The sequence below is a fragment of the Oncorhynchus keta genome, chromosome 34 (genome assembly GCF_023373465.1).
Source record: "Oncorhynchus keta strain PuntledgeMale-10-30-2019 chromosome 34, Oket_V2, whole genome shotgun sequence".
Lineage (NCBI taxonomy): Eukaryota > Metazoa > Chordata > Actinopteri > Salmoniformes > Salmonidae > Oncorhynchus > Oncorhynchus keta.
The window spans coordinates 71,053,393-71,074,980 of record NC_068454.1 but is presented as its reverse complement, the minus strand read 5'-3'; the positions used below and the strand labels follow the sequence as shown (position 1 = coordinate 71,074,980).

General features: G+C 42.6%; 1 protein-coding gene across 5 annotated transcripts in view; it reads left to right on the top strand.

Moving 5' to 3' along the window:
- The first annotated feature begins 11,334 nt into the window (after positions 1-11,334).
- The window catches only part of hace1 (HECT domain and ankyrin repeat containing E3 ubiquitin protein ligase 1), a 46,363-nt gene continuing 36,109 nt past the window's right edge, over positions 11,335-21,588 (top strand). For 3 of the 5 annotated variants that reach the window (XR_008090539.1, XM_052494601.1, XM_052494600.1), the window contains exons 1-12: positions 11,335-11,632; positions 12,578-12,632; positions 12,777-12,866; positions 13,103-13,207; positions 13,410-13,485; positions 13,699-13,830; positions 14,166-14,248; positions 15,442-15,538; positions 16,093-16,194; positions 16,322-16,428; positions 16,628-16,778; positions 16,985-17,583. Coding sequence is in view for 4 of the 5 variants with exons in the window: in XM_052494601.1 (XP_052350561.1) it covers positions 11,542-11,632; positions 12,578-12,632; positions 12,777-12,866; positions 13,103-13,207; positions 13,410-13,485; positions 13,699-13,830; positions 14,166-14,248; positions 15,442-15,538; positions 16,093-16,194; positions 16,322-16,428; positions 16,628-16,778; positions 16,985-17,583 (1,688 nt within the window). In the remaining variant the exon portion in view is untranslated. The remainder of the gene's footprint in view (positions 11,633-12,577; positions 12,633-12,776; positions 12,867-13,102; positions 13,208-13,409; positions 13,486-13,698; positions 13,831-14,165; positions 14,249-15,441; positions 15,539-16,092; positions 16,195-16,321; positions 16,429-16,627; positions 16,779-16,984; positions 17,584-21,588) is intronic. The other 2 variants (XM_052494603.1, XM_052494602.1) reach the window with 2 other exon arrangements.

The following is a 21,588-nucleotide window of genomic DNA, read 5'->3' as shown; positions in this document are numbered from 1 at the left end:
TGTATAGTTTTTGTGTGCTCTAGGGCAACGGTGTCTAGATGGAATTTGTATTTGTGATCCTAGCGACTGGACCTTTTTTGGAACACCATTATTTTGGTCTTACTGAGATTTACTGTCAGGGCACAGGTCTGGCAGAATCTGTGCAGAAGATCTAGGTGCTGCTGTAGGCCCTCCTTGGTTGGTGACAGAAGCACCAGATCATCAGCAAACAGTAGACATTTGACTTCAGATTCTAGTAGGGTGAGGCCGGATGCTGCAGACTTTTCTAGTGCCATCGCCAATTCGTTGATATATATGTTGAAGAGGGTGGGGCTTTAGCTGCATCCCTGTCTCAACCCACGGCCCTGTGGGAAGAAATGTGTGTGTTTTTTGCCCATTTTAACCACACACTTGTTGTTTGGGAACATGGATTTTATAATGTCATATGTTTTTTCCCCAACACCACTTTGCATCAATTTGTATAGCAGACCCTCATACCAAATTGAGTCAAAGGCTTTTTGAAAATCAACAAAGCATGAGAAGACTTTGCCTTTGTCTTGGTTTGTTTGTCAATTAGGGTGTGCAGGGTGAATACGTGGTCTGTCGTACGATAACATTGGTAAAAAGCCCATTTGACATTTGCTCAGTACATTGTTTTCACTGAGGGAATGTACGAGTCTGCTGTTAATGATAATGCAGAGGATTTTCCCAAGGTTGCTGTTGACACATATCCCACGGTAGTTATTGGGATCACATTTGTCTCCACTTTTGTGGATTGGGGTGATCAGTCCTTGGTTCCAAATATTGGGGAAGATGCCAGAGCTAAGGATGATGTTATAGATTTTAGTATAGCCAATTGGAATGTGTTGTCTATATATTTGATCATTTCATTGATGATACCATCATCACCACAGGCCTTTTTGGGTTGGAGGGTTTTTATTTTGTCCTGTAGTTCATTCAAGGTAATTTGAGAATCCAGTGGGTTCTGGTAGTCTTTAATAGTTGATTTTAAGATTTGTATTTGATCATGTATATGTTTTTGCTGTTTGTTCTTTTCGTTATAGAGCCAAAAAATATTGGAGAAGTGGTCTACCCATACATCTCCATTTTGGATAGAAAATTATTCATGTTGTTTGTTTAGTATTTTCCAATTTTCCCAGAACTGGTTAGTCTATGGATTCTTCAATATCATTGAGCTTATTACTGACGTGCTGTTCCTTCTTTTTCCGTAGTCTATTTCTGTATTGTTTTAGTGATTCACCATAGTGAAGGCGTAGACTCAGGTTTTCTGGGTCTCTGTTTTTGGTTGGACAGGTTTCTCAATTTCTTTCTTAGATTTTTGCATTCTTCATCAAACCATTTGTCATTGTTGTTCATTTTCTTCGGTTTTCTATTTGAGATTTTTAGATTTGAAAGGCAAGCTGACACCTTCACTATTACAGTGGAATGTTTTGGAACGTTTTATCTAGGAAGTTGTCTAAAAGGGATTGAATTTGTTGTTGCGTAATTGTCTTCTGGTAAGTTTCCAAACTACATTCCTTCCATCTGTAGAATTTCTTAATTTTACTCGTCTTGGATGCCTCATGATTGAGTATTGCTTTGTTCAAGTAGACTGTGATTTTGCTGTGGTCTGATAGGGGTGTCAGTGGGCTGACTGTGAACGCTCTGAGAGACTCTTGGTTTTTATTTTATTTATTTTACCTTTATTTTACTAGGCAAGTCAGTTAAGAACAAATTCTTATTTTCAATGACGGCCTAGGAACAGTGGGTTAACTGCCTGTTCAGGGGCAGACCGACAGAACCTTTCGGTTGCTAGTCCAACGCTCTAACCACTAGGCTACCCTGTTGAGGTCAGTGATAAAGTAGTCTACAGTTCTCGTCTACAGTACTACTGCCAAGAGATGAGCTGTAGGTGTACCATAGGAGTCTCCTCGAAGCCTACTACTGACTATGTACATACCCTGCGTGTGACAGAGCTGCAGGAGCTGTGATACGTTTTTGTTGGTTATGTTGTCATAGTTGTGCCTAGGGGGGCATATGCGTGAGGGAATGCTGTCACCTCCAGGTAGGTGTTTGTCCCCCTGTGTGCTGAGGGTGTCAGGTTCTTGTCCAGTTCTGACATTTAGGTCGCCACAGACTAGTACATGTCCCTGGGCCTGGAAATGATTGATTTCCCCCTCCAGGATGGAGAAGTTGTCTTCATTAAAGTATGAGGATTCTAGTGGGGGGATATAGGTAACACACAGGAGGACATTTTTTTCTGTTAAGATAATTTCCTTTTGAATTTCTAGCCAAATGTAAAATGTTCCTATTTTGATTAATTTAATGGAGTGAGTTAGGTCTGCTCTGTACCTAATCCCGAATGTCTGGGCGGGGTGTGTATTGATCTGTTGCTCCTGTGTGAAGTGTTGGGGCTGTGTTTGAGAGTGATGTCCTTTAGAGTCCAGGTGAAGGTGGGCACTGCTGCCTTGTATAGGTGGACCTGGTCATAGAGGCTGTTTAAGTCCAGGGTGGAGTGATGGGCCAGGAAAACATTTGATTTTGAGGCACAGTCAAGGGAAATACTTGCGTTTACTGTATGGTAGCAGGGTGGAAGTCTTTTCTTGGTAGCAGGGTGGAGATAACCACTTGTGCATTGGGGAAAGTAGAAGCTTTTTCAATCACTCCCTTCAGTGCTGTGGCCACCCTTTCCTGCTGTGTTCTCAGGTTGTTTGTGCCTGTGTGTATTATTACGTGGCTAGGTGAACCTAGTTGGTCCTCAGACAGAAGGTCTAGGGAGTGCTGGGTGAACCTAGTTGGTCCTCAGACAGAAGGTCTAGGGAGCGCTGGGTGTTTGGACACCAGAGTTTAGACACACTTTGTTTGGGAACTTTGTTTTCTTGTGTATATTTCCCATTTGAGTCCATAAGGAGTACAATCTGTGTCTTGTGTGTCTTGTGTATGTCCTCAGTGGGTGTGGGGGGGTTGTCAGGAGGGCTTTCAGGGTGGCTGATAGGGGAGGTGTTCAGAGGGGGTGAGATCCTCTGGGCTTGGGGTTCTTCATTTGTCTGTTCTACTGTGATGTCGGTGCTATGGTCAGGTTCTGGTGTGGACTGTTCTGCTGTGGTGTCGAGACTTTTGTCGGGAGCTGAGGTGGGCTGTTCTGCTGGCTTCTCTGCAGGGGGTGCCACCTCTCTAGTGCGTTGTTCTCTGTCACACGCCATCTCCCTCAACCTCTCCTCCAGCTGTCTGATCCTCTCCTCTAGTGCTCTGTTCTTCTCCTGCTCTTGCTTTTTATATTGTTGAAGTTGTCTCACCACAGTCCAGAGTGCAGATATCTCACTTTCCACCTCCAGCTCTCTAGGTCTGGTTAAAGGGGTGTTGTTGTGCTGGACTGTTTTAGCCAGGATTAGCTATTTCAAATCAAATCAAACTTTGTCATATGTGCCGAATACAACAAGTGTAGACCTTACCGTGAAATGCCGAATACAACAAGTGTAGACTTTACCGTGAAATGCTGAATACAACAAGTGTAGACCATACCGTGAAATGCTGAATACAACAAGTGTAGACCTTACCGTGAAATGCTGAATACAACAAGTGTAGACTTTACCGTGAAATGCTGAATACAACAAGTGTAGACCATACCGTGAAATGCTGAATACAACAAGTGTAGACCTTACCGTGAAATGCTGAATACAACAAGTGTAAACCATACCGTGAAATGCTGAATACAACAAGTGTAAACCATACCGTGAAATGCTGAATACAACAAGTGTAGACCTTACCGTGAAATACTGAATACAACAAGTGTAAACCATACCGTGAAATGCTGAATACAACAAGTGTAAACCATACCGTGAAATGCTGAATACAACAAGTGTAAACCATACCGTGAAATGCTGAATACAACAAGTGTAGACCTTACCGTGAAATACTGAATACAACAAGTGTAAACCATACCGTGAAATGCTGAATACAACAAGTGTAAACCATACCGTGAAATGCTGAATACAACAAGTGTAAACCATACCGTGAAATGCTGAATACAACAAGTGTAAACCATACCGTGAAATGCTGAATACAACAAGTGTAGACCTTACCGTGAAATGCTGAATACAACAAGTGTAAACCATACCGTGAAATGCTGAATACAACAAGTGTAAACCATACCGTGAAATGCTGAATACAACAAGTGTAGACCTTACCGTGAAATGCTGAATACAACAAGTGTAAACCATACCGTGAAATGCTGAATACAACAAGTGTAGACCTTACCGTGAAATGCTCACTTACAAGCTCTTAACCAACAGTGCAGTTCAAGAATTGTTTAAAATAAATATTCATCAAATAAACTAAAGTAAAAACTAAAATAATAAAAAGTAACACAATAACAACGAGGCCATATACAGGGGGTGCTGGTACAGAGTCAGTGTGCGGGGGTACAGGTTAGTTGAGGAACTTAAAAATGTCCACTTTCTCCATTCCACAGAGGGTTCCAGCTGGAACCAAAAAGTTCTCTCCTTTGGTGACAGCCAAAGAACCCTGTTGGAACCCCTTTCTCAAAGAGTGTACTCAACAAGCGTAGCCTATTAAGTGTATACCATTTGATTCTGTACTCATACATATGCTTGCTATTCAAGATATAGATCCCAAGGGGTCCTTATTTTCATACTGTATGCTCTTACTCTCATCACCATCTCCTTTGCCATCTTATCAAGTCTTTACATGGAACACACACACACACACACACACACACACACACACACACACACACACACACACACACACACACACACACACACACACACACACACACACACACACACACACACACACACACACACACACACACACACACACACACACACACACACACACACACACACACACACACAATAGTATTTAGCTTACACTCTCCTCACATTTTAGGCATCCAGCTGAGGCCTTGGATGGATCATGTTACACCGAGATGGCACAGGGGTATATGTTGTAGTGGAAATGTTCTGTATTTACCAAATCATGAGAGCAAACCACCACACAAGTCAGAGTTATCATAAAGTCCATCTTTAATTATTATGAGCTCCATCACAACCCTGTGACTCTCAGATCAATTCAGTGTCTATAAATGAATTCTCTGAGAGTCCTTACACATTGCAACTGAGATCCTTTATAGCAAAGACACACATAGCCAGCCAGCATTGGCTAAAAATTATCGTTCAGCTTTGTCTCCTAAACTATGTTCTTATCTCGCTCTTGGTACCACTCAGGACCAACACCATTACCTCACCCAATGGCATATATCAAATACACCCCCTCCTGGACAAGATCACAGAGAGACAGTGACTGGCACACAGACATTGTGGAGCCAAGAGATAATTGGTTCCCCCTCAATCATCCCTTCACATGGTTTAAAAGATATGTTTACATATGAAGACAAGCTTGACCTCTCCCCTTTCTGTGGCCCAAGTAACTGAACCCTGACAGAGAACAGATAACTGCAAACAGCCAACAGTATTATCTAAAAGAAGACATTCTAATGACAAATATCTCACATAAGCATGCAATAAAATAAATAAAACATTTTATTTATAAATGTTACCTAAAGAATTAGGAGAGGAGAAGAGGATGAGGTTACTTGTGGAGGGAGAACAATGAGGGGTTTGGGTTGAGCACCTACAGTGAAGCTGATTGGTTGCTCTTGCTCATAACATCTTGAATAAAAGAAAGAAATGTAGAAATGAGTTCCACATTGCCATAGTTCAGCAGCTGAAAAGCCGTCATTAACATACTCCCAGAGATAGCAATGTATTCACTGAATGAAGTAGCCTACCATCCCCATTTACAATTGTATTCATCAATGTAATAAATGATAATTACATTATTATTGTAGACTATCGACTACTCCTGTATCTACCTTGTACAATAACGTAATCATTGAATGAAATAGCGTACCCATCCACATTTACAATTTAATTGATCCATTCGATAAATAAAGCTAGCAAGCACATACAGTTACATTGTGGTAGAATAGGCTACTACTGTATCCACACTATATTAGGATACCGTTGTGATTTTGTCAGGCCTGATTTTAGGTCTTCCTTCGAAGTTGCATGTTGTACCTAGTTTCCCTTCAGTGAAAAGTAGTTATTTAATTTACAATTGAATTAATCCATTAAATAAGTAATACTAGCACATCAAATTACATTATTGTACCCTAGTCTACCCCGCTATTGACACAGTAAATGATATCGTCTACGTGCTTTCAACAATACGTTAACAACAAAAAAGTATTATAAAAGCCTTAGTTTCCTAACTTAAATATAGCCTACTTACTCCTCAATTGGATCAAGGACATCTTGGTAATTATTTTCATCGTCTCAAATAAGGAAACTATCTTGGGCAGACACTCGCTACTGTCACTTGTAAAAAACGAATGAATGTCGTGTTGCCGCCGAGCTCTCAAATACCGTGCCAGTCTCTCACTCTATGAAGGTCGCTGCAATCCGGATTCTTTGGGGCGTCCTTACCCTAAACTAACACTAACCTTAACCAATTTACATTTATACTTGATAGAGGTGTGGACATCCTAAAGATCCTGTATAGCACTGGGAAAGTCTATGAACTGTTCTATTCGACTGAAGGGACATCCTAAGGAGCCTAAAAATAGCAACTATTAACTCCCCTGAAAGCCATGGACACAACTCTCATTGGTTGTCTGATGTGGAACTGGTAATAATACAGTCTGTGATTGGCTAACAACATTTCGATCTGTATACAGCGAGATAAGATAACATGCCATGAGGTGTTGAGGCAAACACAGATTATTTATAGATCGGGCATAATCTTTTCTCTGCCATTAGCGATAACAGGAAATACACAAACTGTAAGCTACACTATAGTTCAAGGTGGCTGTGTACTGGAAAAATTGTACGTTTCTAACATTTACGGTTGAGATTTAATTAATATAAATATAAACTACGCACATTGACTTTCATTAACATGCGATGCAGGCATCACGCAGATGTTAGTTGGGTGTTGGTATCATGTCATGTCAGGTGGTACGGTTGCCTAGGCTTATATATGTCCCTTATCACCCCCCATACAGCTGCGCTGTCCAGCCATAGTGCCTCTGTGCAGCCTCACCTTTTGCTACTCTCATGACTGATTGGATGCCTGTACAAATAGCGCCACATTGGAACAGTGAGTGTTGCCCCTAGGAACTCAGTGCAATCATGTTGATATAGGTAACAGCGTAGCACCATCTAGTGTTAATTTCATTACATTGAAAGAAAGCCTAGTACAGTAATGTGTAGTGTGTAGCCTATTGGAAATGGGCAGCAATATATTTTATATTACGTTTCTCCCCCCAAAAAGCCTTTTTTTCATAATTTGAAACTTCAATTATGTTGTTCAGTTGTGTGTTGACTGTGTTTGTTACTTTCGATGTGTAGTTTCTATTGTAGACCTTCACAGCAATAGGTAGGCCTGGGTATCTATTTAATTTCCGAATGTGGAATTTACATGAAATGTTTTGCTCTCTTGTGTCATCTGGTGGTTGCTGGGGATTGGCTCTCTAGGATGCAGCCCTAATACATGTAGTGAAATATATAATGTGAATAGTAAACCATACAATAACTACAATACAATTCACAATCGAACAGTCTACATTGTTTTCAAATAGCTAGTCTTGTGGTAGAAGATATTTGAATTAATATTAAAGTTTGATTATACTACAGTGTTTGGGTAGCTACCAAGCAACGTGCATCGATGAAGAAGAATCTAAAAGTAGATTTTAAAAACAAATTGAACGCGGATGTTATTTTTAGGAAACTTAAATTCCCAATAAGGGAAGTATTTCGATTGGAACGGACCTTTTTGATCCTCCTCACAGATATATTGTTCATACAGAACATTTACATCTCAAGTTAAACCAGACAAAACTTCATTTCATTCATCTGAATCACAGATCTGAATTGGACAATAGAAACAACAATAACAAATGATTCAAATGTTTGCCCAAAATGATGGGTAACATCTAAGAATGTTACACGTTTGAACAGCACTTTTTCTTAAACATATTTAAAAAAGTTAATGTACAAATGAACTGCAAATATTTCTCTAAGACTAAATTCATGAAATTCTGCATGATTTTTTTTCCACGTGAAAATGTTGTAAGTGCCAAAGATGTAAAAGAGAGAAAGAACAAGAACAAGTTCTGGTGCCGTTTTAGTTGTCAACAATTATATGAACAAAATATTAATATTATAGAATTTCTAGAAATAATTTAATTCAACTCCTGGACATAAAATAGAAATGTAGGCATTTCTAAATACAACATATTTTCTCTCTTTCAGATACAGTGCTCATTTTGATAAACCTGAAATAAATATACAATTTCTAATCTTTCCTGTATTAATTCATTACTTGGTCCTGTTAGTTTTTATGATTTTGTTATTATTTTTTAAAAAATAATAATTGATTCCAGTGATGGGAATTGAACAACAGGTTGTTATCAATACACAAATGAATTCAGGGCTGATTATTACTAATTGATAATATCTGACATTTTTAGCTCAAAAGGTATTACTCTAATTAAAATAAATAGTAAGAGTGAATTTAATGTTGTAATCCAAATGTTGATTTTCATAATTTATTGTAATTCTTTTGTATAATTTACCTGGTTAATCTTTGGATTTATTACACTACTCATAATGCCTTTCTCTTGGTGCATTTTATTTGTTATCACAAAGGTAAATAAAAAAATAATGATGATGAATAAATCTTTCAATTAGTCAATGTTTTTTTTCTCCTGTTTCCCACACTTTACTTGTCATATAATTTACATAGAGACATTTCTGGCCTCAGTCCTTATGCTTTACACATTGAAAAAGCATGCAAATCATAATGTTCAATGCACACAAAGTGTGACGGTATGAGATGCATGACATTGTTAGATGTTTTTGCTGATGAGGTGGTTGGGCTACACATGACTGGCACCATAGCTTGGAAGACCTTTATTGAGAGTCACTGGAGGGTGAAGCATGGTCGCCATTTTGTTCAAGCATGCCTCAACTTTAGGTTCTGGTTCTAGCTCCCCACACAGTGAAGGCTGCTGAGGGGAAGACGGCTCATAATACTGTCTGGAACAGAGCTATTGGAATTGGCATCAAACACATGGAAACCATGTGTTTGACGTATTTGATTCCATTCCACTCGATTCGCTCCAGCCATTACTACGAGCCCGTCCTCCCCAATTAAGGTGCCACCAACCTCCTGTGACACACACATTATTCATGTCTTGAAATACAACTCCAAGTTTTCGATTCTAGTCTCACAATCTTTTTTTAATGCAAAAAGCCATATTAAACAAGTCACCAGAATCATATGGGGTAGAAAGGTATGGAGGCTAGAGAGGTTTACTACATGTTGGAAGTTTGAATCGGATGTTTTTTTCTGAAGACATATCAAACCTGAAAGTTTTATTCAAGTCAAATCGATTTAAGAGAACATGACCATAAAGCATTGTGAAGCAGGGGTGTCTGTCATTGCATTAATTCAATACAAAGAAGTTGTCAGACAGTTTACACAGATGGCACCAATTAATTAAATGAACAATTAAATACATTACAAGAATAATATCTAATACACATTTAATTATTAGCCTTTTTTGTATAATGGATTTTTTTTTACACATTAGTCAGATCTCTATGGTTGAAACAACACACATTCTGACAAGAAACATATATTAACAGAATAATTCCCTAAACAATATAGAGATATACACAGACCCACTTCAGTTTGCATATACCGCCCCAACAGGTCCACAGATGACGCAAATGCCTACACACTGCCCTTTCCCATCTGGACAAAAAGAATACCTATGTAAGAATGTTGTTCATTGACTACAGCTCAGCATTCAACATCATAGTACCCTCCAAGCTCATCATCAAGCTGGATGCCCTGGGTCTCAACTCCTCCCTGTGCAACTGGGTCCTGTACTTTCTGACGGGCCGCCCCCAGGTGGTGAAGATAGGAAACAACATCTCCACTTCGCTGACCCTCAACACTGAGGCCCCACAAGGGTGTGTGCACAGCCCTCTCCTGTACTCCCTGTTCACCCACGACTAAGTGGCCATGCACGCCTCCAACTCAATCATCAAGTTTACAGACAACAAAAACGTAACAGGCTTGATAACCAACAACGACGAGACGACCTACAGGGAGGAGGTGAGGGCACCAGAGTGTGGTGTCAGGAAAACAACCTCTCACTCAACGTCAACAAAACAAAGGAGATGATTTTGGACTTCAGGAAACAACAGCGGGAGCAACCCCTATCCACATCGAAGGGACACCAGTGGAGAAGGTGGAAAGTTTTAAGTTCCCGAGCGTACACATCACAGACAAACTGAAATGGTCCACCCACACAGACAGTGTGGTGAAGAAGGCACAACAGCTCCTCTTCAACCTCAGGAGGCTGAAGAAATTTGGCCTGTCACCCAAAACCCTGACTAACGTTTACAGATGCACAATCGAGAGCATCCTGTTGGGCTGTATCACAGCCTGGTACGGCGACTGCACCGCCCTCAACCGCAAGGCTCTCCAGAGGGTGGTGCGGTCTGCACAACACATCACCGTGGGCAAACTACCTGCCCTCCATGACACCTACACCACCCGTTGTCACAGGAAGGCCAAAAAGATCATGAAGTACAACAACCACCCGAGCCACTGCCTGTTCACACCGCTATCATCCAGAAGGCGAGGTCAGTACAGGTGCATCAAAGCTGGGCCTGAGAGATAGAAGCTGTTTTTCAATCTCAAGGCCATCAGACTGTTAAATAGCCATCACTAACTCAGGGAGGCTGCTGCCTACACTAAGACCCAATCACTGTACACTTTAATAAATGGATCACTAGTCACTTTAAACAATGCCACTGTAAATAATGTTTCCGTATCTCACTTTACTCATATTACTTGTATATACTGCATTTTATATAATCTACTGCACCTTGCCTATACCGCTCGGCCATCGCTCGTCCATATATTTATATGTACATATTTTCATTCACCTCTTTAGATTTGTGTGTATTAGGTAGTTGGTGGGGAATTTTGAGATTACTTTTCAGATTTGTGTGTAGTAGGTAGTTGTTGGGAATTGTTAGATATTACTTGTTAGATATTACTGCACTGTTGGAACTGGAAGCACAAGCATTTCGCTACACTCGCATTAACATCTGCTAACCATGTGTATGGTTAACAGATGTTAATGTTAAAATAATGTTAAAATATCATTTTATTTGATGATGACTGAATCAATCTATGAATCGTGAACGACACATATTTGACACTGAAAACTACAGTACCCAGACCGCATTGCCATCTGACGTAATGAAAACAGGAAGAATGGGACTTGACACAAAAAATGTTGCTGAATGAATCAGAGGGTAGAGAGAGAAAAAGGGGAAGCCTAATGTAAATTTCGCGGCGGCTCGATGGATGACATCGAAGCCAGACTTGTAGCGGAAAAATAATCTTGCTCGAGGCTTTGTATCCTCGGTTTTGTTCCCGGTTGTTGGTACACATATGATGGAACGGGCGATGGAGCAACTAAACGTACAGCTGAACAGGCTGACCCGCTCTCTGCGTCGCGCCAGGACTGTCGAGCTCCCGGAAGGTATAGCCTATCGACCAAAGGACATAAATAATCGACAGGGCATAATAGGAGACTTTAGCTAGATCTATAGCATACTGTATATTCACGCTAATACATATAGTAATGTAATGTTTGAATTACAGTTATCTTACAGTTTGTCAATAACAAGGCGGAAGCCAGCAACCCTTGAGGCCATTAGACATTTCCCTGTCTACAGACTGTATGTTGGATAGGGTATTATTCTAACCATTTCATAGTAATAATATGATACGAATCTAGTGAGACCAACTGATACATACTTTGTTTCATGATACAAAAACGAAAGAGTGACTGAAAGATGTCATGTTAATATAGGCCTAGTGGTGACATAAAGTAATGCGTTGCATAGGCTGCAGATACAGACAGACCTGTCAGTAAATAGACTTCAGACCGATTGACTTCACAGACTGAGTTCAGTAGGAAGCATAGCTGTTGTGGAAGAGGATCCCCTTCTCCCTCGTTGATTGCTGTATTCTGTTCCCTTTCTTCTATTGATCCAGAAGGGCATGTTAGTGCATGTTTATTGTCTAACTAGCAACACCATTATATTACCGCTGTACTCGTGTCCATGTCTGACAACAGCAACAACATTACCATTGAGTTGAACTCAAGATCTACTGGAGTAGGAAAAAGAAACGTGTTTTGTCTTGTGCAGGAAGTGCATTCTTGAGTCTGAGGCGCTACATTACGCAATCCTTTTTGACAGCCCAGCTGATAGTGTCTGGTTTGAAGGAAGTGCAGTCACTGATAGTGGTTGTACATCAGTAGTTATGACGGCCCTAAGTATGAGTCAGTAGCTTCAACATAGAGCGCTCTAAGAATACTGAGCTCTCGAACTAAGAATACTGATTTTAGCAGAGGAAGGTCTTTGTTCTTTAATTTCACAATTATCATTGACACACCCTCTCCCTGTTGCTCCCCTCACAGACAATGAAACCGCAGTCTACACACTCATGCCAATGGTTATGGCTGACCAGCACAGGTAAGACTCTCTGTGTTTGTGTGTGTGTGTGTCTTATGTGTGCCTTATGTGTGTGTGTCTTATGTGTGAGAGCGAGACAGTGGAAGTTGTCAACATTGATTCCCTGTATATTAATTATCTGACATGTCTGTCTTGTACTTGAAGGTCGGTTTCTGAATTACTCCTCAACTCCAAGTTTGATGTGAACTACGCTTTCGGACGAGTCAAGAGAAGTCTACTTCACATTGCTGCCAAGTAAGGAATGTTTACATGTTTATCACTGATTGTTCTAATTGTTCCATTGTTTTGTTAGAAACCATCCAGACGGCATAATCTCTCCAGCATCTATTTTTATCACAGTGGTGTCTGATGAAACTCGGGATCTGTGGGTGTGTGTCTTTCTGTGTGTCTTTCTATGTCTGTGTGGGTGAGTACTCTACATCTATTTGTGTATTGCGGTGCTTGGGAACATGTTGGTTATTGTGTTGTAGCTGTGGATCAGTGGAGTGTCTGGTCCTACTGCTAAAGAGAGGAGCGAACCCTAACTACCAGGACATCTCAGGCTGCACCCCTCTGCACCTGGCTGCCAGAAATGGGTAGGATACTGTACATAGACATTACTGCACACTCACTATAGTACTCTGCTGCCCCCCTTTGGTAGGGAGGAAAAATACACCTTTTACATGACGATCACAGATCCCTGCCAGCCCAGTGAACATGGTTTAGTGATGTTGATGATTACAGTATTATTGTATCTGATACTTAATGAATCCCCCTCCTCATCTTTCCTCCCTATAGACAGAAAAAGTGTATGGGAAGACTACTAGAATACAATGCAGATGTGAACATCTGCAACAATGAGGGACTGACAGCTGTGAGTACCACTGTGAAGTCATGTGTATTGACAGACCAGTACTGCTGTTCAATTCTGTCATATCTCAGGGATGTAGTTCTATTAAAAATGGTGAAAGCAGGTCAAGACTGTGTACAGTAAATGCCATTAACACAATAAAAAGGTGTGTATACAGGGTTTACTTATGTTAACGCTTTACGCAGCCCTCATCCTCTTCCTCCCCTCCTCCTCTAGATCCACTGGTTGGCTGTGAACGGGCGGACTGAGCTGCTTCATGACCTGGTGCAGCATGTGACTAACGTGGATGTAGAGGATGCCATGGGACAGACCGCCCTTCATGTAGCCTGCCAGAACGGACACAAGACTGTGAGTAGATAACACGCATATATCAACCAAGACCTGTATGGAAGTACCAACATTTCCATAAAATGTTCAGTTTTCATCATAGACACAAGGCTGTGAGTGTACAGAACAGGTGTCACTTTTGATATCTCAGAAGTCGTAAAAGTATTGTGTTCATTTGGAACCTTTGCCAGTGTTGTTATATAACCAAGTTTCAACGTTTATTAATCATAACTTCATGATAAGTTCCATGGTGAATAACATGATGAATACCAGACAGTAGTGTTGATGATGGGTTTGTTTCTCCTCTCACTCTCCCTCTTCCTCATTTGCCTGTGTGTGGTCGATGACGTCATCAGACGGTGCAGTGCCTGCTGGACAGTGGAGCGGACATCAACAGACCTAACTGCTCTGGGGCCACACCCCTCTACTTCGCCTGCAGGTCACTACGTACACTAGTACAGGAATGAAGATGCAATACTTCCTCTCATCCTTCTTCCTATTGTCCACTTAGAATTGTAGATGAAGTATGAACTATTCTTTGTAACATTGGTTCGGGAATTGAAATGCAAAGGTGTTGTTTTGATTCAGTGTGGCTGTAAACATATATTTCACGGCATTGTACAAGGCTATTAATGGGAGGAGGAGGTATTGGAAGAGGAGGAAGAGGAAGCTGGGGGATGGAATATGAAGAGACCAAAGAACAGTGATCACAGCCAGACAGCTGTCCAGAGTTATGTCCCAAACTTCAGTAGCACACTCCTATCCCTGTCAGTCCTCTGATGGTCTCTATGCAGCATGTCTCATTCAGATGATAAGAATAGGCACGAGGAAACTCATCCCTCAGCTTCAGAGAGACGGAGAATAATGAGGTTCCTATTAATTCAGAACATGACAGTGACACCCCAGCCTTCCTTTGAGTGCTGTGTATTAAGCTCTACACACACACACACACACACACACACACACACACGTGTGCAGAGAGGCACACACACACGTGCGCAGACAGACACACACACAGAGGATGAGCAGGGTTGGAGACCGCAGTGATCGTATAATCCTCTGATCTTTTGTTTTGATTATGTTTCACTTGTACATTAGTCAGTTCCCATTAAGGAGGCTCTATCTGAAAAGCACTGTGATTAGAACAATTAGTCTGTAAAGAACTGTGCATAAATTAAGTGTTGTTTTACTGTCAACTGACTGCATCACAGAGTATATCAGTCTAAATTGGGTGCCTGGCCCACCAGCCAATGTACCTGTCTAGTGAATGAAATAATACACTGGACATCTTGATTTGGTACAAGCCCTTCTCAGATCTCCACCTCTGACTCCAGCCTTCTATTGACCACCTCTTAACGTTAACCCTTGTCTTCTGAAATGTATGTATGTATTGTTATATAGAGTTTAAACCTTAACTAACTTTATATTTATATTTTGTCAGAACTCTGTGTGTCCTTAGTCATAGTGGCTAGAGTGTTACAGTTAAGTTTATAATCATTTGTATGTACGATGATTTCCATTGACATTTCTTTACGATAAGACACAAGCTCAGAAGTAAAAAGGAGTAGAGAGCAATGTTAAAGTCATACAAGAATACATTCAATACATTAAAGCCCTGCTTATATCCCACAGCCACGGTCAAAGGGACACGGCACAGATCCTTCTCTCTCGAGGGGCTAAGTACCTACCTGACAAGAATGGAGTCACCCCTCTGGATCTGTGTGTACAGGTGAGCATTGCCATGACAACACATGGCTAATATAACAAACAAGCACCTGTCACGTTGGTAAAATATGTCACTGCACAATACACGTGACATGAAAGCCATAACAACACAGCCTAGGTACTCGGAAGACCAACGGACATTGGAACAAACATTTACAAGACAATGGTGAACAAAGGGCACACTTATACAATTACTAATCAAATGGGAATAGGGACCAAGTGTGCGTAATGACAATTCTTGCGGGATCCATGACGGTACCCCCCCCCCCGCCGACTCGCAACAGCAGCGCAACGACACCGGCCTCGTAGGTGATCACAGGAACGCGGGTCAATCAGGACCAGTTGCAGCTGCCAAAGTTGCGTGGGACGGACCGGTCGCAGCGTCGTCGGACGGACCGGTCGCAGCGTCGTCGGCCGGTCGCAGCGTCGTCGGCCGGTCGCAGCGTCGTTGGACGTTCCATTCCCGTTGTCTCCCTTAATGGTCGATTATTCAAGGAAACAGCAGTCGGTCTCTTTCCCCCTTTTTGATCCCACTGTGTTGGTGTGTGTGTTGTTCAGGGTGGTTATGGAGAGACGTGTGAGATTCTCATCCAGCACCATGGCAGACTGTTTCAGACACTCATCCAGATGACACAGAATGATGACATCAAAGAGAATATGGTACATATTCTACTGTCTATCTGTCTCACTCTGTTATTAGAGCAATGAATGGATTCATGTCCACACACCTCTTTTTCTTTTAGAAAGTACTGTTTTAACTGTGTGTGTGTGTGAAATATATATATAGCTCAGGCAGGTTCTAGAGCATGTCTCCCAGCAGAGTGACAGTCACTACCAGAAGATCCTGACCAGTCTAGCAGAGGTGGCCACTACTAATGGACACAAACTCCTCAGGTAATATACTCTGTGCTAGACTAGGCAAATGCATATGGAAGTGCACTTTTATTTAGTTTCTAATTAATTTCTCTGAAGGAAGTTTATTCAGGCATTACAACGCAATAAGTATGTAACAGCAACGCCACTACCTTTAAAGCTAGTCATTAAGGGGTAAATGTTTCTTCTCTTCCGTACTCACTGTCCGTCTCCTCTCCAGTCTCTCCAGTAGCTACGAGGCTCAGATGAAGAGTCTGCTGAGAATCATCCGGATCTTCTGCCATGTCTTCCGCCTGGGCCCTTCCTCTCCCAACAACGGGAATGACATGGGATACAATGGGAACAAGACGCAGCGCAGCCAGGTCTTTAAGGTCAGTATGGGGTTAGTACTGAACCTGAATTCAGATACACACAGAGATGTAGTACATGGTGTGAATCAGAAGAGGACATTGAGAGATTGTTCACCATCTTCAGATCCCTGATCCATGACTTGTCCTGGTGCATGACTTTGAGTGTGTTTGTGTGTGTGTGTGTGTTTGTGTGTGTGTGTGTGTTTTCGTGTGTTTTTGTTTGTCAGCATCTACCCCTCTCTTTCTTTCTCTTCCTCTCTCTCTTTCTCTTTCTCTCCCTATTTCCCTCTCTCTCTCTTTCAACATCTATCTGCCTGTCTCTCTCTCTCGCTCTTTCCATCCCTCTTTCTCTCCCCTCTCTCTCTCCTTTCTCCCCTTCACTCGCTCCCTCTCCTTCACTCACTCAGTCTCTTTCCTTGCCTCCCCCTTTCCTCTCTCTCTCTGATTTCCTCCAGCCGTTGGAGTTGCTGTGGCACTCTCTAGATGAGTGGTTGGTGTTGATCTCTACAGAGCTGGAGAAGAGCCACCAGGACCCCTCCAACTCCTCCTCCTCGGGGAGTGAGATCGCCTCCCTCCTCCTCAAACAACGTGGCGAGGTCGACTCCGCCTCCACCCCTGCCGTGTTCACGGTGGCACCATCGCTGCCACCCTCCATGCCCCTACCCCCTTTGCCGGACCCAGAGGGTGGCAAGAGGACCCCGGAGGTTCTTATGGAAACGCCGGAGGTATACGCGGACGGAGAGGATGTCATCTCTATGACGGCCAATCGGCTCAGCGCGGTGATCCAGGCCTTCTACATGTGCTGTTCCTGTCAGATGCCACAGGGGTGAGAATGACCTCTGACCCCTAACCCAGGGATGATAAACTCCAGTTCTTGGCAGCTGCTGGTTTTCTCATTGGCCAGGCTCTGGATTGCAGTGCACACACCTTATTCTACAGATATATTGGCCACTAAATGACAGAGTCAGTGTTCCTCTCATAATCTCCTAGTTTCACATAGATACTTTATGTAACTCTTCCTCCTTCACATCCCCTTTGTGTGAGTAGGCCTGGGAGAGAATGGAGCTTTAATGTCTCCTCTCCATACACACACACATACACACTTTTCCACGCCCCCTGACTAGATAATTACATTTTAATTAGATCATTAAGCTCTAATTGAACAGTGAATTGGAGCCACTATTATTGACCCTATGCTGCTGTAGTAGAAGAAAATGGCTGCATTTGTCTTTGTTTCTCTTTCCCAAGCCTGCTCTTCATTAGCTGATAGCCTGGATTTTCCTGTCAGGGAAACACTTTCAATAATGCAGATTATTGTGTTTTGGAGAGGGATCAGATCCACTCATTATAATAGACAGATGCTGCACTAATCAAATCAAATGTATTTATATAGCCCTTCTTACATCAGCTGATGTAACAAAGTGCTGTACAGAAACCCAGCCTAAAACCCCAAACAGCAAGCAATGCAGGTGTAGAAGCACGGTGGCTAAGAAAAATTCTAGAAAGGCCAGAACCTAGGAAGGAACCCCATAGCCGCAGGCAGAACAGTTGAAACTGGAGCAGCAGCACGGCCAGGTGGACTGGGGACAGCAAGAAGTCATCAGGCCAGGTAGTCCTGAGGCATGGTCCTAGGGCTCAGGTTCTCCGAGAGAGAGAATTAGAGAGAGCATACTTATATTCACACAGGACACCGGATAAGACAGGAGAAATACTCCACATATAACAGACTGACCCTAGCCCCCCGACACATAAACTACTGCAGCATAAATACTGGAGGCTGAGACAGGAGAAATACTCCACATATAACAGACTGACCCTAGCCCCCCACACATAAACTACTGCAGCATAAATACTGGAGGCTGAGACAGGAGAAATACTCCACATATAACAGACTGACCCTAGCCCCCCGACACATAAACTACTGCAGCATAAATACTGGAGGCTGAGCCAGGAGAAATACTCCACATATAACAGACTGACCCTAGCCCCCGACACATAAACTACTGCAGCATAAATACTGGAGGCTGAGCCAGGAGAAATACTCCACATATAACAGACTGACCCTAGCCCCCCGACACATAAACTACTGCAGCATAAATACTGGAGGCTGAGACAGGAGAAATACTCCACATATAACAGACTGACCCTAGCCCCCCGACACATAAACTACTGCAGCATAAATACTGGAGGCTGAGACAGGAGAAATACTCCACATATAACAGACTGACCCTAGCCCCCGACACATAAACTACTGCAGCATAAATACTGGAGGCTGAGCCAGGAGAAATACTCCACATATAACAGACTGACCCTAGCCCCCCGACACATAAACTACTGCAGCATAAATACTGGAGGCTGAGACAGGAGAAATACTCCACATATAACAGACTGACCCTAGCCCCCCGACACATAAACTACTGCAGCATAAATACTGGAGGCTGAGACAGGAGAAATACTCCACATATAACAGACTGACCCTAGCCCCCGACACATAAACTACTGCAGCATAAATACTGGAGGCTGAGACAGGAGAAATACTCCACATATAACAGACTGACCCTAGCCCCCGACACATAAACTACTGCAGCATAAATACTGGAGGCTGAGACAGGAGAAATACTCCACATATAACAGACTGACCCTAGCCCCCGACACATAAACTACTGCAGCATAAATACTGGAGGCTGAGACAGGAGAAATACTCACATATAACAGGAGCTGACCCTAGCCCCCCGACACATAAACTACTGCAGCATAAATACTGGAGGCTGAGACAGGAGAAATACTCCACATATAACAGACTGACCCTAGCCCCCGACACATAAACTACTGCAGCATAAATACTGGAGGCTGAGACAGGAGAAATACTCCACATATAACAGACTGACCCTAGCCCCCCGACACATAAACTACTGCAGCATAAATACTGGAGGCTGAGACAGGAGAAATACTCCACATATAACAGACTGACCCTAGCCCCCCACATAAACTACTGCAGCATAAATACTGGAGGCTGAGACAGGAGAAATACTCCACATATAACAGACTGACCCTAGCCCCCGACACATAAACTACTGCAGCATAAATACTGGAGGCTGAGACAGGAGAAATACTCCACATATAACAGACTGACCCTAGCCCCCGACACATAAACTACTGCAGCATAAATACTGGAGGCTGAGACAGGAGAAATACTCCACATATAACAGACTGACCCTAGCCCCCCGACACATAAACTACTGCAGCATAAATACTGGAGGCTGAGACAGGAGAAATACTCCACATATAACAGACTGACCCTAGCCCCCCGACACATAAACTACTGCAGCATAAATACTGGAGGCTGAGACAGGAGGGGTCGGGAGACACTCTGGCCCCATCTGACAATACCCCCGGACAGGGCCAAACAGGCAGGATATAACCCCACCCACTTTGCCAAAGCACAGCCCCCACACCACTAGAAGGATATCTTCAACCACCAACTAACCATCCTGAGACAAGGCCGAGTATAGTCCACGAAGATCTCCCCCACGGCACAACCCAAGGGGTGCGCCAAACCGGACAAGAAGATCACGTCAGTGACTCAACCCACTCAAATGACGCACCCCTCCTAGGAACGGCATGGAAGAGCATCAGTAAGCCAGTGACTCAGCCCCTGTAATAGGGTTTGAGGCAGAGAATCCCATTGGAGAAAGGGGAACCAGCCAGGGTGGTTCGTTGCTCCAGTGCCTTTCCGTTCACCTTCACAGTCCTGGACCAGACTACACTCAATCATAGGACCTACTGAGGAGATGAGTCTTCAATAAATACTTAAAGGTTGAGACTGAGTCTGCATCTCTCACATGGGTGGGCAGACCATTCCATAAAAATTGAGCTCTATAGGAGAAAGCCCTGACCGTAGCATACGTGTAGGTATGTACGGTAGGACCAAATCTGAAAGATGGGTAGGAGCAAGCCCATGTAATGCTTTGTAGGTTAGCAGTAAAACCTTGAAATCAGCCCTTGCCTTAACAGGAAGCCAGTGTAGAGAGGCTAGCACTGGAGTAATATGATCAAAGTTTTTGGTTCTAGTCAAGATTCTAGCAGCCGTATTTAGCACTAACTGAAGTTATTTAGTGCTTTATCCGGGTAGCCGGAAAGTAGAGCATTGCAGTAGTCTAACCCAGAAGTGACAAAAGCATGGATGAATTTTTCTGCATCATTTTTGGACAGAACGTTTCAGATTTTTGCAATGTTACATAGCTGGAAAAAAGCTGTCCTTGAAACAGTCAAAAGAGAGATCAGGGTCCAGAGTAATGCCGCATAGCAGTGAAAGTTAACATTTTGTTTCTGAATGACATCACCAAGAGGTAAAATTTATAGTGAAAACAATAATGGTCCTAAAACAGAACCTTGAGGAACACCGAAATTTACAGTTGAGTTGTCAGAGGACAAACCATCCACAGAGACAAACTGATATATTTCCGACACATAAGATCTAAACCAGGCAGAACTTGTCCGTGGAAACCCAAATTGGTCTACAATCTCTCCAAAAGAATGTGGTGATCGATGGTATCAAAAGCAGCACTAAGGTCTAGGAGCACGAGGACAGATGCAGAGCCTCCGTCTGATGCCATTAAAAGGTCATTTACCACCTTCAACAGGGGCAGTCTCAGTGCTATGATGGGGTCTAAAACCAGACTGAAGCGTTTCGTATACATTGTTTGTCTTCAGGAAGGCAGTGAGTTGCTGCGCAACAGCTTTTTATTTATTTTTTGATAGGACTGGGAGATTCGATATAGGCTGATAGTTTTTTATATTTTCTGGGTCAAGGTTTGGCTTTTTCAAGAGA